Source organism: Camelina sativa, chromosome 12 (genome assembly GCF_030686135.1).
Source record: "Camelina sativa cultivar CO46 ecotype springtype chromosome 12, ASM3068613v1".
In the NCBI taxonomy this organism is placed as follows: Eukaryota; Viridiplantae; Streptophyta; class Magnoliopsida; order Brassicales; family Brassicaceae; genus Camelina; species Camelina sativa.
In genome coordinates, this window is record NC_141891.1 from 8,527,959 (window position 1) to 8,547,739 (window position 19,781).

Sequence of the window (19,781 nt, forward strand, 5' to 3'; positions counted from 1 at the left end):
TGCATAATCTGAATCAACGAAACCCACGACTTCTGCCTTGCACTCATGTCCTCCAAACATGAGACCACGATCTGTAGTACCCTTCAAATACCTGAGAATCCATTTCACTGCATTACAGTGCTCCCTCCCAGGTTTAGACATGTACTTACTGATTTGACTAACAGCTTGAGCCAAATCTGGTCTTGTGCAAACCATCGCATACATCAGACAACCAACTGCACTAGCATAAGGAACTTGTGCCATGTTTCTGATCTCCTCATCAGAAATAGGGCTCTGACGTGCTGAGAGCTTGAAGTGATTTGCTAGAGGAGTAGACACAGGTTTTGCATTCTTCATGTCAAACCTTTCAAGTATCTTCTCAATGTAGCTTCTTTGAGATAACCACAATCTCTGAGAACTCCTATCCCTGCGAATCTCCATCCCAAGAATCTTCTTTGCAGCACCAAGATCCTTCATCTCAAACTCTTCTCCCAGTAGCCCTTTCAACTCAACAATATCATCCATATTGCTTCCAGCAATGAGCATATCATCAACATACAACAGCAAAAATATGGGAGAATTATTACCAACGTTCTTCACATAAACACAGCAGTCATACTCACATCTCTGGTACTCTATCTGCAACATGTAAGTATCAAAACGTTTGTACCACTGTCTAGGAGCCTGTTTCAGCCCGTATAAAGATCTTTTCAGTCTGCATACAAGTGCCTCCTCTCCAGACTTGACAAACCCTTCAGGTTGCTCCATATATATCTCTTCCTCCAAATTCCCATGGAGAAATGCTGTCTTCATATCCATCTGCTCAAGATGCAAATCCCAGCAAGCTACCAGTCCCAACACAACACGGATGGACGTGTGTCGAACTACAGGGGAGAAAATCTCGTCATAATCAACCCCTGCCCTCTGTGAGTACCCTTTCGCTACTAGTCTCGCCTTGAAAGTCACAACTTCCTTCTCAGAGACTCTTGTTTTCCTCTTGAAGACCCACTTGCAACCAATTGCTTTCTTCCCCTTTGGAAGTGTTGTAAGCTCCCATGTCTGATTCTTGTTCAGACTAACTGTCTCCGCTGTCATAGCAGCAATCCATTCTTCCTTTTCAGGACTGTTAATAGCTTCACGAAAACTTGATGGATCATTTGTACCAATCATCAAAGCATAGCTAGCCATATCTTCATACCCATATCTGACAGGTGCCTTCACTACACGCTTTTCCTTGGTTGCAGCCAAACTCCCCTCTGTACGTATCTGATTACCCTTCTTCCCCACCTTAGGAGACTGCTCCACCTCAGGGGTTTGCTCATCTGCTTCTGCTGCTGGTCTAGCTTCACTAGACTCCTCTTCATCCTCCGCTATCTCTGAACCAGTATCAGCCTCAATGGTTACAGGAACTCGTTCTGAACTCGCCTGTAGCAGCATGTACTGCTCATCAAACACCACATCTCGGCTGATCACTCTTTTCTTAGCCTCAGGATCCCATAACTTGAAACCTTTCACACCTTTCTCAAATCCCAGAAAAACGCACTTCTTGGACTTCGAATCCAGCTTTGATCTTTCGTCGTTGGGAACTAACACATAAGCTGGACATCCAAAGATTCTCAAGTTTGATAGATCAATGTCTACCCCAGTCCATACATATTCAGCAACCTTTCCTTCTAAAGAAACCCTTGGCAATCTATTGATGAGGTAGACTGCCATGTATACGGCTTCAACCCAGAAGATCTTCGGGAGTCCTGCATTCAACCGCAAACACCTTGCTTTCTCTGCAATAGAACGATTCATCCTTTCACTTACACCGTTCTGTTGTGGTGTTTTCCGCACTGTAAAGTGCCTCTGAATACCATGCTCCTCACACAGCTTCTGAAACTCTCCATTAGTATACTCTGTACCATTATCAGACCTCAAATACTTCATCTTCCTTCCTGTTTGGTTTTCCACTTCAGCCTTCCAAATCTTAAATTTCTCAAAAACTTCAGATTTCTGCCTCATGAAGTAAACCCAAACCTTCTTAGAAAAATCATCTATAAAGATGACATAGTATCTGCTTCCTCCTAATGAATGTTCTTGTGTAGGCCCCCACACATCAGAATGCACATAGTCTAAAAGACTCTTTGTGGTGTGTAGACCTGTCTTGAAAGATGCCTTGGACTGCTTCCCCATCACACAGAACCTACAAAACTCCATCTTACAATTCTTCAAACCATCCAGAAGACCCCTCTTGTGAAGTTTAGACAAACCATGCTCTCCAATATGCCCCAACCGCATATGCCATAGAGCTGTGTTATCTGATTCAGTTACCACGGCTGCAGCTCCACCTACAACCACGTTTCCAAGTAAACGATACACACTCCCTGCTGTGAGCTGACCCTTCATCAACACCATATCTCCTATGCGCACATTCACACAGTTATCATCATCAGTTTCGAACCTGAATCCGTCCCTGTGAAGTGAACCAAGAGATATCAGATTCTTCTTCACCGTTGGAAGATGCCTCACTTCAGTTAAAATCCTGAAAGTGCCATCATACATCCGAAATTTGATCTGTCCAATACCAACAACGCTGCAGCTTCTATTGTCAGCCATTTGAACAGTTCCAAAATTTCCAGCCTGATACGTGTCAAACCAATGCTTGTTTGAAGTCATGTGGAATGAACAGCCTGTATCCAGTGTCAAAGAATCTGTGTGATTGCTTGTAGTCACTGCAAGCAAATCGAACTCGACCTTCACTGCGTCTTCTGCCTGAACCACGTTCACAGAATTAGATGAACCTCCTGTCTCGTTCTGCTCCTTGTTCAGAGGACAATCTCTCTTATAGTGTCCTGGTTTCTGACACTTATAACAGATTATCTTCTTCATCTTGCCATCTCTCTGCTTTCCCTTGTTCTTCTGTACTCCGCTACCTTGACTTATACTCACATATAGTCCATCACCTTGAGGGTTGTCACTGCTACCACCACCATGCTGTTGGCATCGGTTATGATGCCCAAGCAGCGAGTCTGTAGCCGACTGCAAACTTATCGTCTCTTTGTCAGCCAATAGTGCAGTCACCAACGTCTCATATACATGAGTTAAAGAACACAACAGCAGCATGGCCTTATCCTCCTCCTCAACTGTAACACCCACACGCCCTAGATCTCCAGTGATCTGGTTGAATTGGTTAATATGCTGGACCAGATTTGCTCCTTCAGCCATCTTAAACCAATACAGCCTCTGTTTCAGGTACAGCTTGCTAGATGGAGACTTCGACATGTACATCTTTTCTAGCTTATCGCAGATCTCTTTTGAAGATCTGAGATCTAGAACCTGATGCACGACTTCATCTCCAAGACATGTTCGTATCATTGAATCCGCCTTCTCCCTCATCTCATCCCAGTCATCCTGTGAGATCGCTTCTGGCTTTGTGTCTAACAAAGCTTTCTTCATCCCTTGCTGATTCAGCATGTCCTTCACCCGGGTCTGCCAGAGACAAAAGTTACCTGTTCCATTGAAACGTGGAACCTCAAACTTTACGGAACTCGTCATTGAACCTGGTGCTCTGATACCAGTTGTTGTGAATTCGGATGAACAGAAACAGAATAAGAAAGACTTTGAAAAGAGAAACAGAGTGTTCTTGAGGCGAATACCCTTTGTCTAGGGTTTATATTATTAATCTGATTGACAACCTTACAATCCCCTAGTCTTCTTATATAGGCCTCAAAAAACCCGATACAATAGGAAATAAAAGATCTTGTGAATCTTCTAGAATCTATTACACCGTACAGGCGGCTGCGCCGCCTACACCCCCAAAACCCTAACCCTAAGTTGCCTTGAGTCGGTCTCTACAAAAGCCTAGTAAAAGCCCAGTAAAAGCCTTGTACACCTTACACAGTCTTGTACATCTTTGTAGACGTCTTCAGAGATTTCAAGTCACTTTAACAACACAATCGATTTATCACTTAAGTAAATGGATATGTTATACAAATTATTAAGTAAATGGATACGTTATAAAAATTATAGAATTGTATAGTATACATTTATTTTTAATTTAAAAATATTAGTAAAACTAGTAAATTAGTAACGTTAAACGATATTATATTTGTGTAGTTAATTTATCATTCAATTTCTCAAGTTATACTTGATATAGTTAGATAAGTAAATTTGACACGACGCTTGTATGTCTCGAATAAGCATGGCAAGAGATGAAAGTCAGAGACGTAAACAACATGACAGGTATGAATCCCCCTACTCCCACCAATTTCTTACAAGAATTTTATTGTGCACATGCCCTTAGTTACAAAAGTATATTATAAGTTTATGACCAAACACTTGACCATAACAAGTTTACTGCTTTCAGTTTTACTAATTTGTTGTGGCAACTCAAACAGGGAAACCATAATAAATTTATATGACCTAGTAGAACATATTATAAGATTGCTTGCGTAAATAATTGTCCACTCAACGGACGACAATATTAAAATCATTATCAAAATAGGAAGTAGGTGAGAAGAAGAAATACACATAAAGAAACAAACTCACAGTCAACCACCTTAATAAACTTACTGTAGGTGAAGGAGCTGCGGAAGCTGGAGAGATGAAGCATTGGTACACGGTGGAGATAGTCTGCCTCTCTATCTTGGTTGGTTACGCAATCAACTACTTCACTGGAAAACGTGAGAATGAAAACCTCGCTTTGGCTTGGGCCTCAAAATTTTGTGTTAAAGACTCGATATTAGAGAAAAACTTCAGTTTGTTGGGAGTTGGTGAAGGAGAGGACTCGCCGTTAATGCTGAAAGAAGCGGCAAACGTGTTCAAGTTCTACGCGAGCGGGCGTAGGTATTGCCATGGGCTATTGGCGACCATGGAGCTTAAGAGCAGACACAATCTGATCTTGAGGCTCTTCAACTCGGTTGTACCTTGTAAAGATGAGATCAGTTTCGAAGTGTACATGAATGATGAAGCCATGGATCACATCGTATTTGCAATGGCGAGGAAAAAGGCTGTGAAAACGATGCACAAGGAGCTGAGGAATCTGCAGAGATTTAGAGGGGTGGTGCCAATTCCTGGTGGAAGGAAGTGGGTATCAGAGGAGTTAGCTGTGATGTCCGAGTCTAAGGAGGTAGCTAGGGATATGGTTACAGATCTGGTACTTGATAAGGTCAGATGCTAAATCTTGTTGGGTTTCTAGTCGTTTGCTGATTGATAATTATAGCACTTAGTTTATTCTTGGACTTCAGCCTAAACATATAAGGGATGAACATGGAAGTTTGTAGGAAGTTCTGAGAGAGTTCACTGATTTTCACTCCATTTCCCTATACGCTCTGGCCTCATTGGTGACTAGCAATGATGCAATTGTTATGTGTAGGTTTTTGGTGACAAGTCATTCGAAAAGTTTGGGAAGTATTTCATATCAATGCATTTTTCGGACCAACATCCTGGGAAACACAGGAAGATGCTGCTTTTCAAGTTTGCCCTACCAGATGCTGAATACATGGATGATACGGTTCGGTTGGTAGCGCTAATTCCTTATTACATTGACTTAGTTGGACGCTACAAGCTCAGCTCACAGGTATTAAGCTATTGGCAAACCTATTCCCACAAGCCGTTCTCATTCTATTGTTATGTGTGACAAGGTTGAATAAAACTAAAATTTATGTATGCAGCAGGCTGATGCGGCTATACACGAGATGAGGAGGCAAGGTCCAATCGCACCGGTGGGCTCAATCAAAAATTCCAAAAAGACCAAGTCAAGTGGCCAAGTCGTCTTCCCTTTTGTTTAAGTTTTTGCAAATAACAGAGTGAAGTTATCCTCGTCTGTACTTTTCATTTGTGATTCCAAGTTTGTATGTCTCGAATAAAAAACATGACAAGTATGAAGTATGAGTTCTAAAACACATTTAATCTCTTACATGATTTAATCATTCATCAACACACATATGGAAGACAAAATGAGCAGAGTAATGGTGTGACATTTAACCAGAGAATATTTTATCGCTTTCACTTGCCAAATTTAGACAAAGCAATTTTTAAAGCATTTATTTACCTCTTGAGTGTATGACAAGTTTATGTATGACCTAGTTAGCAAAATTTCACACAACACAAAAGAAAAGAAGGATTAAGGATGGATTCGGACACTATCACTGAGGTTCGCATATTATCTCTAATCGAGTCCTCCTCCGACGCCGGAGAAGTTTTATCTTCCCTCTCAGCATACCTCCGACCGATCTCAGGCCTATTGACATGCCGGGAGGAGGACAAAACCCTAGCCGCTCAATCCATGGCGAAACGATTCGTCCCTTTCCTCATCAAAACCGTCTCTTTCCTCCATAAGCGCCTCTCAGTCACTGGCCCTGCCCACGAATCCCCAGGGGATTTGTTCCGCGCCTATGACTACTGTTTGGAATGCTGCGAACTGCTCTCCCACGATCCTCACGCCGTCCAGCTTCACAGAATCGGGCTGATTCAGTGTTACCAGGACTGGGGTTGGTTCACTCACGCCTACAACGATGCTTTTAGAGTCCTCGAGCAGGTTAGAGGACCCGAGACCAGACTTGTACAGTTTTTGCCAAATCCTCCCGAGTTTGGAGGAGATAAGCTAGCAAAAGTCGTCTTCATGGTTGTGGAATCCATCTTCAGGTCTGTAGCAATGTCGCGGGATATGGAGCGTCACCACTACACGAGGGTCTTTGAGATTCTAGATAGGGAGATAAAACCCTGGCTCAGGTATACCTACCGTGAGAGATATGCTTCAAAATTGGTGTACAAGTCAACAAGTTTCACCCTTTCTTTCTTTCTTTCAACAGGTATTTGGATGCCAATGCACAGGACAAGTTTCTCACGCAGGTCTTGTCAGATATGGGAAAGTGTGCTCTCTCCATAATTAGAGAAGCAGATCTGCTCAATGAAATTTATGTGCATTCTTTCTGCATCTCTGCACTGAAGAAATATTCTGTATTCCCGTTGCCAAAATGTCATTTTTATAAGGTGACTTGTCACAATTTTACATCTCCCTCTGTGTGCATGTGTGTGTCTCTCTCTCTCGTTAATTGTTCTGTTTTGTATTCAGTTCTCCCGCCAGGTGCTTTCTTTACTGTTTCTGTCCAAGGAGACAAAAACATTACCAACCGTTAAAATTGGGATGTCTGTGTTGAAAACTGTGGCATGTGAATTCCAGGTATGTGCAAAAAAGTCTCTTGTCCTAGATTAGTCAGTCATGAGATGTTTCTAGCACTGTTAGGTCATTATTATGTCTCTTGTAGCACTGACTGCTCTGCTTTGTTGAAACTCTCTCATACCCCCCCTTTCTTATTCTCTCTCAGGTTGAACCTAAAGCAAATTGGTTGGAGCTTCTTGACGTAGTCTCCTATTGTGTTCATAAGTCTCAGTTATCAGGAGACTTATGGTGTACAGGACTTCCAAAACAGTTGAATGAAATAGCAGCTGTTATCTCTGTGGTAATTTTTTTCGCATCCTTGGCATGTACTTTGTGTCTACATATTATTTAATGAATATAGGATATTGATAGCTCTGACTACTTGGCAGGCTATGCCACAAGAAAATGTGATTCTAAGACTTTATTCAGCTGGACTGTCCGTCAGTGTATTTGATGTTAAGTTGAGAGAAAATGGTAAAGTTAGTTCAGGACTTGGAGCTTTACTTGGTAACGGTGATATATGGAAAAGCTTAGGTTCTTTATTTCGTATGATTGACCATTACCCTGATGATGATAATACCACATCGAGAGATGGAAAGAAGAAAACTAATGTTAGGGGTAAACAACAAAAATGCACGATGGAATACACGATACCTTACCTTGATGCTCTGAAATCTTTGTGCCAGCCGCTTGCCAGCTTAATAAATTCTGAGAACAAAAAGATGGTCCTGCTGGAAATAGAATTTGCTTCTGGTCAGCTATCTGTTATACAGGATCTGTTTCTCCAATTTTTTAATTGTTTACGCTTCCTTAAGAGGTACATATATATATATATATATTTGGTCGTCGAATCATATATGTATTCTGAGTTGAATGTTTTGCTTACCTTTCATTTCCCTTTTTGCTAGACGGACCCTTGACAAGGAATGCCTTGGGACTGACTTTGACAAGACTCTGCTAAACGTGGCTATAGCTGCATTTATTATTTCGACGAGAACCCAACGTAAAGTAGAGGTTAAATGCTTTACCTGCAATTCTCACAAATCAGTTGAAGTTTTTGCAAGATTCCATGCTTGGCAAACTAATTGTCTCAATGTTTCCTTTTTTTCTCAGGTCACTAACAGACTAGTTGAGGATGTAATTTCTAGTCCGGGGATTTCACCTCCAGAGCTCAAATATCTACTTGCTTCATTTCACGATATTGGTATAGAGTTGTACAATATGAAGCATCTAAAAGAGGTAGCATATATACCTGACTACGTAGTACTAAAAGTCTTATGACCTTTACTTCTGTTTGCTTTGCAAGATTTTGCAGCCTAGGTAATTCTTTTTTCTCTTCATATTGATGGTGTACTACTTTGCATTGCAGGCTTCTACGGCGTTCAAATTGTGTATCAGAGCAGTGTGGACTTGTGTTAGACTCCTCTTTCATATATATGTTAATGAGTCTGACGACCTAACAGAGGGTTCTCTGCCCGGAGAAGCAATCATAGATTTTGTGAGTGACGCATGTAGCAAATCTGAATTTTATCTGGATGTTCTCCAGCAGCAACATGGTACAGGAGAAATAGAGAACTTGCTTTTTTTTATTCTAGAAAATTGGTCTGCAGCTGAAGACATCTTCAAAAAGTTGCCAGACCCTACGCCCATAATCAAACAATGGGTTAAGGTACCCTGTTCTCTGGTTCTCTTCATATCTTCAATGGGTTAAGTATCTTGCTTTTGATTTATTTTGAATGCTTGTGATTAATTGCGTCCTGTCATCAGATACAACACAGACATAAATTTCATAAGAGAGAGAGAGTTGGAACGTTCATGGCTGATACACGTGATGGCGATGCTTGCACTATGCAGTTCTTGATAACTGCTCTCGCAAAGAAGAAGCAAAAGACTTGTAGCAAAATATATACTCAGGAATCTTAATCGAATCTATTCTTCCAGAATTTTTTTGATGTTTTCTTTCATTCTTTGTAATAGACATAATATCATAGGAGGCCTGGTTGTTTAAGTTATGAGAGTGAACCCTAGGGAAACATTAGTAGATCCAACAATTTTATTTATTAGCTCACAAAAAATTCGATAGTTACTAGTTTGAATCTTTGTTAGTACTCAATTGGCTAAAGTATTCTTGTGTTAACTCAATTAGAGAAGCCATTTTCAAATCATTCATCACCTCTTCTTGAGTGTACGACAAGTTTACGACCTAGTAGAAACATATTATAAGATTGTTTCCGTTAATAGTTCTCATTATATTCCACTCAACATTATAATAATTATCAAAATAAGAAGTAGATAAGAAGAAGAAATACACATATATATAGATAAATCATAACACGAGATGATCACGTAAACGAATTAGTCAACCATATAAAAAAAAAAAGAATCAATCGTTTACATTTTATTTGGCAATTAAAAAAAAAAAGAACGAATCTAAACTAACGACGACCTCTGTCTCCGGTGACCGGATATCCAATACCGTGCCTTCTCGCCGGGAAAACCAAGAACAACAAGCTGCATATAACTCCAACACCCATCGGAATGATATCCAAAACCTTCTTGGTTTCTTGCTCTGGCGCCGGATAAAAACAACTCACGGCGTTCTTGTCCCTTAAAGCCACCGCACCGAACACAAGAACCGACAGAACAGCGTGGATCCAGTCAACGATCCGCATACGGTATTTACTAAGATCAGGCAAACCCAAACCGTTGGGGTCAGGGTAGTCAAAAACCCACATGCCCTTACGAGTAGCAAAACCGTAATACACGTTACCGTCTTCAGCTTTGACGCTGTCCGTGAAGGAGCTAAAGAAGCAAGAAATGGCAAGGAGCGTCAAGAGCCCTGTGGTTAAAATTCGGTTCGCGTGGTCGCACGAGCCGTTGGATGTGAAGACGGGTATAAGGAGCGTGAAAGCTAAGAGCGTTCCGGTGGGGAGGAGATTAGCTAAGTTTGCAGCTGACGTAAGGGTCTGTGACATGGCATTTTGAGATGTCGAACGTAGTCTCCTTAGCTTTGGAACAGACTCTGATCCCTCTTGTAAGCCATTTGGCTGCGAGCTAATTGGGTTTCTCTGCGTTAGGGAAGATGATGAAGACATTTTTTTTTCGTTTTTTTTTTATTTCTCTCTGTTTCGTTTCTTATCGGTAATGGAGAATTAATAGATGATTGTGATTAGGCCTAATTGTGATAGTATTATATACAAGTTAGAACGTGTGGTTAAGTGTTTATAATGGTTGTTGTCTTGTTGACGTGATCAATGTTTAGAGAAGTCAAGAGGCGATGGCGGGTCTCTTTCGATTCATTCTTATTATAGGACTTTCAAACGTGTTTCAAAGTTGATTATTACTCTCTTTCTTACTTCTTTAGAAACTATGCCCAACACTTTTCCCTTATTTCTCTTGTTTTGTTTGCGTGCAAGTAGAGCTTTACTTTGACTTGCCATTTTGAAAGTCTAAATGTAAATTCTAGCAAAATTAGAATTCAGCACAAAAATCTCATGGCTTTCACACAACTTGATGTAATCCATGTACATACTAATCCACTTAAGAAAAACAACAAATGAGGATCTTCGTACCCTCTAATCTATTTGCTAGTCTAAATGTAATGTAACTAAGTTCTTGTTGTCTTTTTGCTATCCTATGTACAAAGAACTTGTGAATTATTCAAAACCATAGATTGGATAAATCCCTGAACACCAACTCCTCGTGTGATATATAGATATTTTAGGTGCAGTGTGTAGTTAGCTTCTCCAAAAATCTCTGGTCCAAAGATAGGGAATGTACAAGTCAAGCATTCCTATCACACCAACACCCACACACACCGTTACATTACAAATGACAAAGGCTGAAGAATGTACACACACAGTCACAAACAAAACCACCCATCCTATTTTCTGCCATCCTCGTTAATCCTTTTGAGCCACACGACCACCATTTCTCTCAACCTTCATAGTGTTCCTCAATCACTTCATCTTCCAGTATTGCAGTCAACAGTGAATACTTTACCTTCAATGAGATCTTCCCTTTCTCCACCAGTAACCTTGCACCTGATACAACCCAATACCCTGGTGATTCTTGTGGTCCTCTTGTCATCTCACTTGTATCCACAAATTTCAAAAGTTTGGGAGCTTGAGTCGGTACTGGTGGTCCACCAGGATAGATAGCCGAGTTTATATTTACATCTGCAGGTCGTGGTGGTGGCTTTTGCGCTGCAGTGAAATGATGGCTTATTAGCGTTGAGATGAGTCCTGATTTTGGAGCAAAGCCTACTGCTTCATCCCATTCAGAATTCTTTACAAGTGTAGCTCCCACAACTCTTGAGAAACAAAGGCGCAAGAACAGCACGTTCTTGAACCCGTGACTCTCTACATGGAGCTGCGCACCTGTTACTACTGAAAGATCATCTTCTGATTCAACCGGTGCTGTGCAGACGTGAGAGTAGTTCTTCCAGTTTACTTTCTCAAAGTATCGACGATCATGGGACTCTTGTCGCATACTTCTGTTTGGATCGTCTTCGAGTTGATATATCTTGGGAAGAGAGGAAAGGTGCTGCAAATGAATTGCTAAACGGTTGCTTCTTCTACCCTCTAGGTAGAGCCGCATGCCAGTGATTGGCCTCTTACCAACATCAACCTGAAACCAAGATAAACGAGAACAACATCTCAAGACTTGAGGACCTTTAAGCAAAATCTAACCGCAGTGCCTGCAGTGAAACGAACTTCATACCGGAGTGGTATTCACATATAGCTTAGGTCCAAAGAAACTGAATTGCAGAGACGCACAACTTTGTTGCTTGCGTTGCGGACCAAGAGGAAGTTCACTAAACACTGGTGCCCACTGCCTTGGTAGCTGAAACTCTAAAAACTGATGTAGCTCTTCAATCGGTGGCTTATCTACAAATACAAATCACAAGTAATGTTGGACTGTAAAAAGTAAAAGAAACTACTGTTATGAAGAAATGCACACAGCGCAAATGATTTGTAGGCTTACATCTTAGGTACAGATTTATGGCATGGCTTAAGAATCCACTTCCTGGAACTCCATTAAGCAAAGACGTAATTGGAATAAAGGACATTGAGATCACATCAGGCTCCATCTGGACTGATTGCAGCCATTCATTATGCAATAGATTTCTATTATCATTTCCACCTCGCCTTTTGCACATGAAGACAATGTCCTACAAATACATGTAATTTATGAGAAAAGAAGCTAACACATACACACAAGATAAAATTCTCTAATGATCGGCTAAGTACCAATGGAAATTACCTCCTTATTTGCATAAGAGCCCAAGGAACTGGTATCTGCAAATCTCAGGCGTTGCTCCTTTGTTTCCACCTGAAACAAACGATAAAAGATAGGTATTACAGACTTGAGAGTTGCAAAACTAGATTGGTAGTAGTGATTCTTTTAGATGTCAAAAAGCCACAGCATAACTGACATTCACAAATAAGAAAAGTTCTGATGATGGTGAACAAAAATATAACAATTGTTTCACTGACCTTACTACTTGCATGTACTTTTTCTGGAGCCATATTATGCACTCCGCTAGCTTCCACGAACCTCTTATCCGCCACCTCTTTTAACCTTTTCTGCAGATCCTCAGGTTGAAGTTTTGAGGAATGTTGTTGTTTTGCATAGATCACATCTTTTCCTCCCATCTTAACACCAACAATTATATGCGTCCCATAAATATCTATAAACCTGATAAAAGAAACATTTGGATAAGTGTTAGTCATAGATCCTCGCCCTCCATTTAAAAATCCTATCAAGATAGAAGATTCTTCTCATGTCATTGCAAAACCATCAAACAATTTCACAGACAATGTGCAGCTGTAAGTAACTTTCCATAGGTTTTTAATACATACGTTTATGAATATTACAATCCTATTATGAAGAGAGCAGCAAATCACCTTGCCAATGCAGCAGGGTCCCATGTTGATGGGACAGCCTGCTTAACATGGTCACGGAGTAACATTTGAGATTTGTCCAAAGCAACCGTGTATAATGAGATGAATATCCCATCAAAAGCAAGGTTTTTGGTATAGGCTGCATCTTTCTGCCAACAGCTCGAGAATTCAAACATTGCGTTGAAGAGACCCGAGGGGATTTTACCAGCCAAAGATAGTTCCTGGTTGAACTGCTCTGCCATCTAAAAAACCATAAGATAGTTAATAACTAAGCATCAAGAACGCTATTTTAGGAAATGATCTCTCAATCTTGCTAAAGGGTTTCAAAACCTACAACAAGCAATAGATTATACTTGATGGACCAACGGAAACTAGAGTTTCTAAGTTTGTAAAGACATAACCACAAATTGAAACAAGGGGTAAACAAAAAGAGATAAACTTTGGTACCTGTTGGAAAGGGAGAATATCAGACCTAAAGCGCATACGCTCGCCTTTATCGCATTTGATAGACTTGGAAACATTAGGGATGGAGATACCACCAGGCAAAAGAATCTCGCAATTGTCATCACCTTCTTTAATATCAAGCAATCTAGAATCTTTGGAGCCTCCTTTGCAATACTTCAACCTTACATCAATAGCTAAATCATAACCGCAGCCAATGGATCCAATCGCAACTTCAGCTGCTTTAGAAGCTGGTAGCCGAAGTGCCATGCTTCACTACCGCAAAGGCTTTCAAATATTAGCCTCTAAAACAATCAAAGCACCCTGCTTTTGTTGTTTTTTGTTTGGTCTGCAAAAAAAGAAATGATGACACGAATTGAAATCACAAATCTGAAACTCAAAGAAGAGATAATCGAAATCATGATTTCTAAATATAGACAAAAACAAAACAAAAAAAGACTGTAGCTTTACGACCTAGACGGGAATCTTTGAACATACGACTAAGTCCAAAATGTCTCAAAAAGAGAAAAAAATCATTGTAAAAGTCAAAGAGTAAGACTACAAAGAAACATTAAGACTTTGAAGAAACAAAGAACAATTAAGGGCAAAAGCAATATTTGTAATTTAAAGAAAGAAAAAAAGAAGAAGTTGGGAGTTCAAATACGTTTTCAAGGCATATGTCTTCAAGAGAATCGCCAACAGAGCTCGAAAACCACGATCTAAACAAATGCTGAGAAGAATCTTAAATCGAGAGAGACGACTTAAGGATTGGATAGATTTTTGCAGCAAAGGAGCCAGAAGAAGAAGAAGAAGAAGAAGAAGAAGAAGAAGAAGAAGGAGAAGCCTGAACTCAATCGAGGAGCTAGCAGTAAATTAGGTTTTTTTTTTAATTTTTGGTGTAGGAAAAAAAAAAAGTTAGGCTTAATCAAAAAGTGATTAAGAAGGTGAGAGGGTAGATTAGAAGATGGTAACAGCTGAGAGAGAAAGAATCAAAGAAGAGAGAGAGAGTTAAAAAAAAACAAAGCAGACGAAGGAAAGAAAAGTCAACTAATTGGTCAAAGAGATTGGGAATTGGACATTGATCTTCCCACTTTACTACTACTCTTGCCTCCCTCTTTGTTTTTTATTCTTTTTATATGTTTTCCTTTTTGTATTTTTACAGCCTGTTGTTGTTGTTGTTGTTGTTTTGTTACATTATTATTACACGCTTTGCTGGGAACTTTAATTTTCTGTTTTGTAATAATAGTAGAAAGCATTCATAAGTAACAAACGACAAAATGTTTATCTTGCTTGAAACTACTAAAAACTTCTCATATCTCAAAGAGAGATCTAAAAGGACTGAGAGAGAGAGAGTTGTGACAAATTTTAATACGTTTCCTGGGAACAAGGGAAACTATGCTGTAAAGATTTTATTTTTTATTTGGTGTTTGTTTGTATGCCTCTTTCTACTACTAAAGTTTAAAAAACTGCATATGTGGTGGTGCATGTGGACTGATTTGATTCATATTTCACCTTTTTTATAAAGTTGCATGATGAATCTAACTCACCATCATAGATTTAAGATTTTCCGTTTTAGTTTTGTTTTGATTAAGGTAAAGAAGTAACCAACCAAGCGTACGTTGTTATGCATTGGATACTAAAATTGCGGTGGATTGAGTCGCTATTATTGGATACTATAATTGCGCTCTGGATTTGCCTCAAAACCCCCAACTTGGTTAGTAGGTTTTGTCTCTTCACTTAAAGTAACGTGTAAGAGAGAAGAAGCCTTGCATTTTATTATGTATTTTTAAAAAACATCATCCTCTGTAAACCCACACACTGCTTCCTTCTCACGACAAAATAAATGATGTTCACAAGCATTTCTTAATTCATGTGTCTTCTCAAATCCAACCCTACAAAATCAATGCATCCCGCATGTATGAATATCATCAAAGCCGTCCTAGTTTGCTTTCTCATTTGCTGTCTTCGAAGTCAGCATCGATCACATCTCCACCATCTCCACCTTTACTTGAAGACGAGTCTCCTGATGAAGGACCTTCACCACCAGGGGATGGACCAGTACCTGGTGCTCCACCTCCAGCTCCAGGCTGGTTGTATAGAGACTGACCAATCTGCATCACTTCTTGGTTTAGAGCGGCCATCGTGTCTTTTATTTCTTGTGTTGATCCGCTTGCTATCTTCTCTTTCAGCTCTTGTAGCTTAGCCTCCACCTTCTCTTTCACGTCACCTGGAATCTTCTCTCCAAGTTCTTTTAGTTGCTTCTCCGTCTGGTACACCACTGAATCTGCCTGGTTCTTTGTGTCGATTGCGTCTCTCTTCTCCTTGTCATCCTTTGCAAATCTTTCTGCTTCCTGGACCATTTGGTCTACCTGTAAAATATTCAACCACACCAACTTTAGTTACCAGTACTATGAATATTAGAAGAAGGAACCATTTCTATGATCATAGAGATAGCTACAGCCATTAATCAGCTGATAGCAATGAGCAACAGTTATAAATTTGATTCTTAAGCAAAAAAGCACGCACCTCATCCTTGGGCAATGTACTCGCACCAGTAATGGTGATGTCTTGTTTCTTGCCAGTGCCTTTGTCAGCAGCACTGACAGATAGAATACCGTTGGCATCAATGTCAAATTTGACTTCGATTTGTGGAACTCCACGTGGTGCTGGTGGAATACCATCTAGACGGAAGCTGCCAAGAGACTTGTTATCCCTAACAAACTCCCTCTCACCCTGTAGCACATTAATCTCAACACTTGTCTGCCCATCAGCAGCAGTCGAAAAGACTTCTGATTTCGAAGTAGGTAGTGTTGTGTTCCTTGGAATGATCTTGGTCATAACACCTCCAAGGGTCTCCAAACCAATCGAAAGTGGTGTCACATCAAGAAGCACAATGTCACTCACATCTCCAGCAAGAACACCAGCCTAGAGTCAAAAAGAAAAATGGAACTTAATAAGAACTCACTGCAGTAAATCACAACTTATTTGCCACAAGGTTACCAAGACCTAAATAGGATGAAAGTTACAAGGTCACGAGAACACACCTGGACTGCAGCACCTAAAGCTACAACCTCATCAGGATTTACTGTGACATTAGGTTCTTTCCCAGTCACCTTCCTTACGAGTTCCTGAACAGCAGGAATACGTGTGGATCCACCGACAAGGATCACTTCATCAATATCTTTGAAGCTTAGCTTTGCATCCCTCAGGGAATTCTCGACGGGAGTCTTGACCCTACAAGGAAGATACATGGTAAGAAACTAAGAAACATAAGCCTCCATAATCAATCAGAAGCTATAGAATGAACAGATAGCAAACTGTTTACTTGCCAGGCCAAGAATATCAGCCATAAGAACTGTAACCAAGATTACCTGTCAAGTAAATCTGAACATAATTCTTCAAACTTGGCACGTGTGAGGGTAGTTTCTATGTGTTTGGGTCCATCAGCTGTGGCCGTGATAAATGGCAAGCTACACACAGATTTCATATCAATCAGAAGTCAGGTACTTATAAAAGTACAAAGTTGAAAAATTTGGCGAAAAAAACTAAGTGTACCTCATATTTGTCTGAGTCAGCGAGGAAAGCTCAATTTTAGCTTTTTCTGCTGCTTCTGTTAACCTTTGAAGAGCTTGCTTGTCTTTCAGAAGATCTATCCCTTCATCTTTCTTGAATTCCGCAGCAAGCCAATCAACAACTCTCTGCATTGCAAAAGTAGATCTATCAAGTAAAGCACAAAAGAAAGAGTAAACAGATTCAAAGCTCTTCTACTAAGAACTTTCAAATAAATATGTGCAGAACTCACCTTGTCAAAGTCATCACCACCCAAATGTGTGTCGCCAGAAGTGGAAAGCACTTCAAACACACCATCACCAACCTCAAGCACTGTATCATAAAGAAACGCAACATAAAACATATTAGTGGTGCTATTACATGTAAAGAATATTCTCAAGAAGATACATAAGCAAAAATCCAATTTCTATACCTGAAACATCAAAGGTACCACCACCAAGATCAAAGACAAGGATTGTTTCATTGCTCTTTCTGTCAAACCCATAAGCCAATGAAGCAGCTGTGGGCTCGTTGATAATACGAAGAACTTCCAAACCAGCAATTCGACCAGCATCTTTCGTAGCTGTCCTCTGTGAGTCGTTGAAGTAAGCAGGTACAGTGATGACAGCCTTGGTCACTTTGTCGTTCAAGAATCTTGAGGCATCATCCACAAGTTTCCTCAAAACCTAGAATAGACACAAACCCCATGAGAAATACAGAAGACAAGACTAATATTACTGAACTATGAACAATAGTGAAGTATCCACCATCTAGAAGTCACACTTATCACCCAAAATTGCACATAAACGAAACTCTAACCAGCTAAACACACAATCAACATCGATACAAATACAAGAGAAAATGAGTAAATGGATAAAGTTCAACACCTGAGCTGAAATCTCCTCAGCAGCAAATTGTTTGTTAATAGCAGGACACTCAAGCTTAACATTCCCGTTGTCATCCCTAACAACTCTGTAAGAAACCTGCTTAGACTCCTCATCAACCTCATTCATCTTCCTACCAATAAACCTCTTCACAGAGAAGAAAGTATTCTCCGGATTAACAACAGCTTGCCTTTTGGCAATCTGCCCAACAAGCCTATCACCGCTCTTCGTGTAAGCCACCACAGACGGCGTCGTCCTCTGACCTTCAGCGTTAGTCACAATCGTAGGCTTACCTCCTTCCATAGCAGCGACGGCGGAGTTAGTCGTACCCAAATCGATACCAACAACCTTCTCGTTAACCACACGCACCGGACCAACCGCGTACCTAGAAGCGCCGCCGCCATTTCTAGTGCCCATTCTGAGGAAAGCAGAAGTGGGTGTGGAGAAAGGACCAGTTCTTGTGCCGAAGAAGGCACTTCTTGGCATAAAGGTACCACCTTTACCATTGAGGTTTCTCTTGGACGAAGAATTAGCGAATCCAATCCCGCCGAGAACGTGGATTTGGGCGGCGGAAGATGCCATTTTTATGCGAGCTTAGTGATTGAGGAAGCAAAAGGGTAAGGTAAAGAAGTGGAGACTGAGAAAGGAGGAGGGGTTTGAAGTTGGAAAACCCTAAGGGAAAGTGGGAGGAAGAGATATAGAAGAAGAAGAAGAAGAGAAGATAAGAGGAGAGGTTGGGAGAGGAAGGAGGAAAAGGTGGGACCTAGCTGAAGCTTCGAGAAGAGGGGATGGTGTGAAATGGGTGGGCTTCAATAGGCCAACACAAAGTGTTTCTTGAGTTTTTTTTTGTGACACCCATCCTAGAGAGAGGTATCCAGATCTCTCTCATGAGAAAGATCTAGACTTTTCACAAAAGCCCACATTACTACTACATGTCAAAAGGGTTGCCAAGGATTACTTGTCCTATTAGAAAATGGATTGATAATGTGGTTACTATTTGTAAAACTTGAATAAGCATATAAGTTAGTAACATTTGTTTTATATTGATTTATCCTACTAGGTGAAAATTCAAAATTTCATATATCTCATGTTAAACAAAACTCTTAATATATATAGTAGATCTCTTTTACAAATCTCATTTAGATTTGGCTTGAAACATGTAGCAAAGCTTTAAGTTGTAAAAGATAAAGAAGTATCAAGATGCAAGCGAAAGAGAGCTGAGCGACTCGTTTGGATCTATGTTAATTTTAATGCTTGTATTCCATAAATGGGTGTATTTCATACGACTGTCGGTGTGGACCGTGTGGTACGTAGATCTTACCCACATTAGTGCATGGTCGGAATTGGATGGGTTGTTTGATAGAACTGTAGACAGAAAGGTGTATCATAGTTTACAGATTACAATACCGATGTCTTAAACAATTGTCGCACCATACAGCATTTGTTTATTCTTAGAATACTTGTTGGCCTCAAAAAGAAAAACTGTGTGCGGTGGAGAGGCATGACTGATACCCCTCGACATTTTGTCACAAATTTCTCTTATTATAGAGATATACCTCAAAGTCAAAGGTTTCTTCTTACAATCTTTTGTGAAAAAATTGTTACTAATTTGATCGCTCATAAGAATTAACTACTATAATGTTACCATTAAGTGATTTTGGTGACATAGAAGACCAATTAACTCTTTGATATGTGTAACTCTTATATACAAATCTGTTTTATCTTTATAAAACGTGATTACTCTAAGATGGTTATATTTTTAAAATTTGAGTTGATGAAAACTATATAAAAACTGGAAAAAGATAAATAATTCGAACTCCATGTGCAAGTGCATTGGGCTAGATGATGCTCTCTCGAGTTTTACACAAAAGGACA

At 40.1% G+C, this 19,781-nt stretch overlaps 5 protein-coding genes and 1 non-coding gene across 6 annotated transcripts; 3 read left to right on the forward strand and 3 right to left on the reverse strand.

Moving 5' to 3' along the window:
- Window positions 1-4,136: 4,136 nt before the first annotated feature.
- On the forward strand, window positions 4,137-5,876 carry LOC104731024 (uncharacterized protein At5g49945-like). The gene is made up of 4 exons (XM_010450277.3): window positions 4,137-4,206; window positions 4,542-5,131; window positions 5,339-5,542; window positions 5,637-5,876. The coding sequence occupies exons 1-4, from the start codon at window positions 4,176-4,178 to the stop codon at window positions 5,751-5,753; spliced, it is 942 nt and encodes a 313-aa protein (XP_010448579.2). The 5' UTR covers window positions 4,137-4,175; the 3' UTR covers window positions 5,754-5,876.
- A 153-nt stretch (window positions 5,877-6,029) lies between these two features.
- LOC109127916 (separase-like) lies at window positions 6,030-7,922 on the forward strand. Its single transcript, XM_019233511.2, has 6 exons — window positions 6,030-6,696; window positions 6,777-6,957; window positions 7,040-7,147; window positions 7,293-7,427; window positions 7,516-7,744; window positions 7,900-7,922. The coding sequence occupies exons 1-6, from the start codon at window positions 6,095-6,097 to the stop codon at window positions 7,920-7,922; spliced, it is 1,278 nt and encodes a 425-aa protein (XP_019089056.2). The 5' UTR covers window positions 6,030-6,094.
- Window positions 7,923-7,981: 59 nt separating this feature from the next.
- On the forward strand, window positions 7,982-9,291 carry LOC104733328 (separase-like). The gene is made up of 4 exons (XM_087478568.1): window positions 7,982-8,140; window positions 8,240-8,365; window positions 8,496-8,795; window positions 8,894-9,291. Exons 1-4 carry the CDS (start codon window positions 8,000-8,002, stop codon window positions 9,047-9,049), a joined length of 723 nt encoding a protein of 240 aa, XP_087334694.1. The 5' UTR covers window positions 7,982-7,999; the 3' UTR covers window positions 9,050-9,291.
- A 130-nt stretch (window positions 9,292-9,421) lies between these two features.
- LOC104731025 (protein DMP3) lies at window positions 9,422-10,475 on the reverse strand. Its single transcript, XR_015574607.1, has one exon. It is a non-coding gene; the product is annotated as a protein DMP3 (transcript).
- A 307-nt stretch (window positions 10,476-10,782) lies between these two features.
- Window positions 10,783-14,747, reverse strand: LOC104731026 (MACPF domain-containing protein At4g24290). The gene is made up of 8 exons (XM_010450279.3): window positions 14,138-14,747; window positions 13,480-13,822; window positions 13,036-13,274; window positions 12,625-12,826; window positions 12,392-12,460; window positions 12,113-12,299; window positions 11,849-12,015; window positions 10,783-11,755 (listed from the first exon to the last, which is right to left on the reverse strand). The coding sequence occupies exons 2-8, from the start codon at window positions 13,741-13,743 to the stop codon at window positions 11,063-11,065; spliced, it is 1,821 nt and encodes a 606-aa protein (XP_010448581.1). The 5' UTR covers window positions 13,744-13,822; window positions 14,138-14,747; the 3' UTR covers window positions 10,783-11,062.
- Window positions 14,748-15,223: 476 nt separating this feature from the next.
- Window positions 15,224-18,843, reverse strand: LOC104731027 (heat shock 70 kDa protein 6, chloroplastic). Its single transcript, XM_010450280.3, has 8 exons — window positions 17,910-18,843; window positions 17,456-17,708; window positions 17,276-17,355; window positions 17,029-17,171; window positions 16,845-16,943; window positions 16,518-16,707; window positions 16,000-16,398; window positions 15,224-15,842 (listed from the first exon to the last, which is right to left on the reverse strand). Exons 1-8 carry the CDS (start codon window positions 18,486-18,488, stop codon window positions 15,426-15,428), a joined length of 2,160 nt encoding a protein of 719 aa, XP_010448582.1. The 5' UTR covers window positions 18,489-18,843; the 3' UTR covers window positions 15,224-15,425.
- Between the last annotated feature and the right edge of the window lie 938 nt (window positions 18,844-19,781).

Bases quoted from the DNA above. Each gene is read 5' to 3' on its own strand.
- LOC109127916 (XM_019233511.2), top strand. From the start codon at position 6,095: ATGGATTCGGACACTATCACTGAGGTTCGCATATTATCTCTAATCGAG. The intron at 6,697-6,776 runs GTATACCTACCG...TTCTTTCAACAG, and splicing joins GAGATAAAACCCTGGCTCAG to GTATTTGGATGCCAATGCAC. The intron at 6,958-7,039 runs GTGACTTGTCAC...TTTTGTATTCAG, and splicing joins CAAAATGTCATTTTTATAAG to TTCTCCCGCCAGGTGCTTTC.
- LOC104731027 (XM_010450280.3), bottom strand. From the start codon at position 18,488: ATGGCATCTTCCGCCGCCCAAATCCACGTTCTCGGCGGGATTGGATTC. The intron at 17,172-17,275 runs GTGAGTTCTGCA...TTTGCAATGCAG, and splicing joins GTGGTGATGACTTTGACAAG to AGAGTTGTTGATTGGCTTGC. The intron at 16,944-17,028 runs GTACACTTAGTT...ATCTGTGTGTAG, and splicing joins CTGACTCAGACAAATATGAG to CTTGCCATTTATCACGGCCA.
- LOC104733328 (XM_087478568.1), top strand. From the start codon at position 8,000: ATGTTTTGCTTACCTTTCATTTCCCTTTTTGCTAGACGGACCCTTGAC. The intron at 8,141-8,239 runs GTTAAATGCTTT...TTTTTTTCTCAG, and splicing joins GAACCCAACGTAAAGTAGAG to GTCACTAACAGACTAGTTGA. The intron at 8,366-8,495 runs GTAGCATATATA...TTTGCATTGCAG, and splicing joins ATATGAAGCATCTAAAAGAG to GCTTCTACGGCGTTCAAATT.
- LOC104731024 (XM_010450277.3), top strand. From the start codon at position 4,176: ATGAAAGTCAGAGACGTAAACAACATGACAG. The intron at 5,132-5,338 runs GTCAGATGCTAA...TGTTATGTGTAG, and splicing joins CAGATCTGGTACTTGATAAG to GTTTTTGGTGACAAGTCATT. The intron at 5,543-5,636 runs GTATTAAGCTAT...TTATGTATGCAG, and splicing joins GCTACAAGCTCAGCTCACAG to CAGGCTGATGCGGCTATACA.
- LOC104731026 (XM_010450279.3), bottom strand. From the start codon at position 13,743: ATGGCACTTCGGCTACCAGCTTCTAAAGCAGCTGAAGTTGCGATTGGA. The intron at 12,461-12,624 runs GTCAGTGAAACA...CGTTTGTTTCAG, and splicing joins AAGTACATGCAAGTAGTAAG to GTGGAAACAAAGGAGCAACG. The intron at 12,300-12,391 runs GTAATTTCCATT...ATGTATTTGTAG, and splicing joins GCTCTTATGCAAATAAGGAG to GACATTGTCTTCATGTGCAA.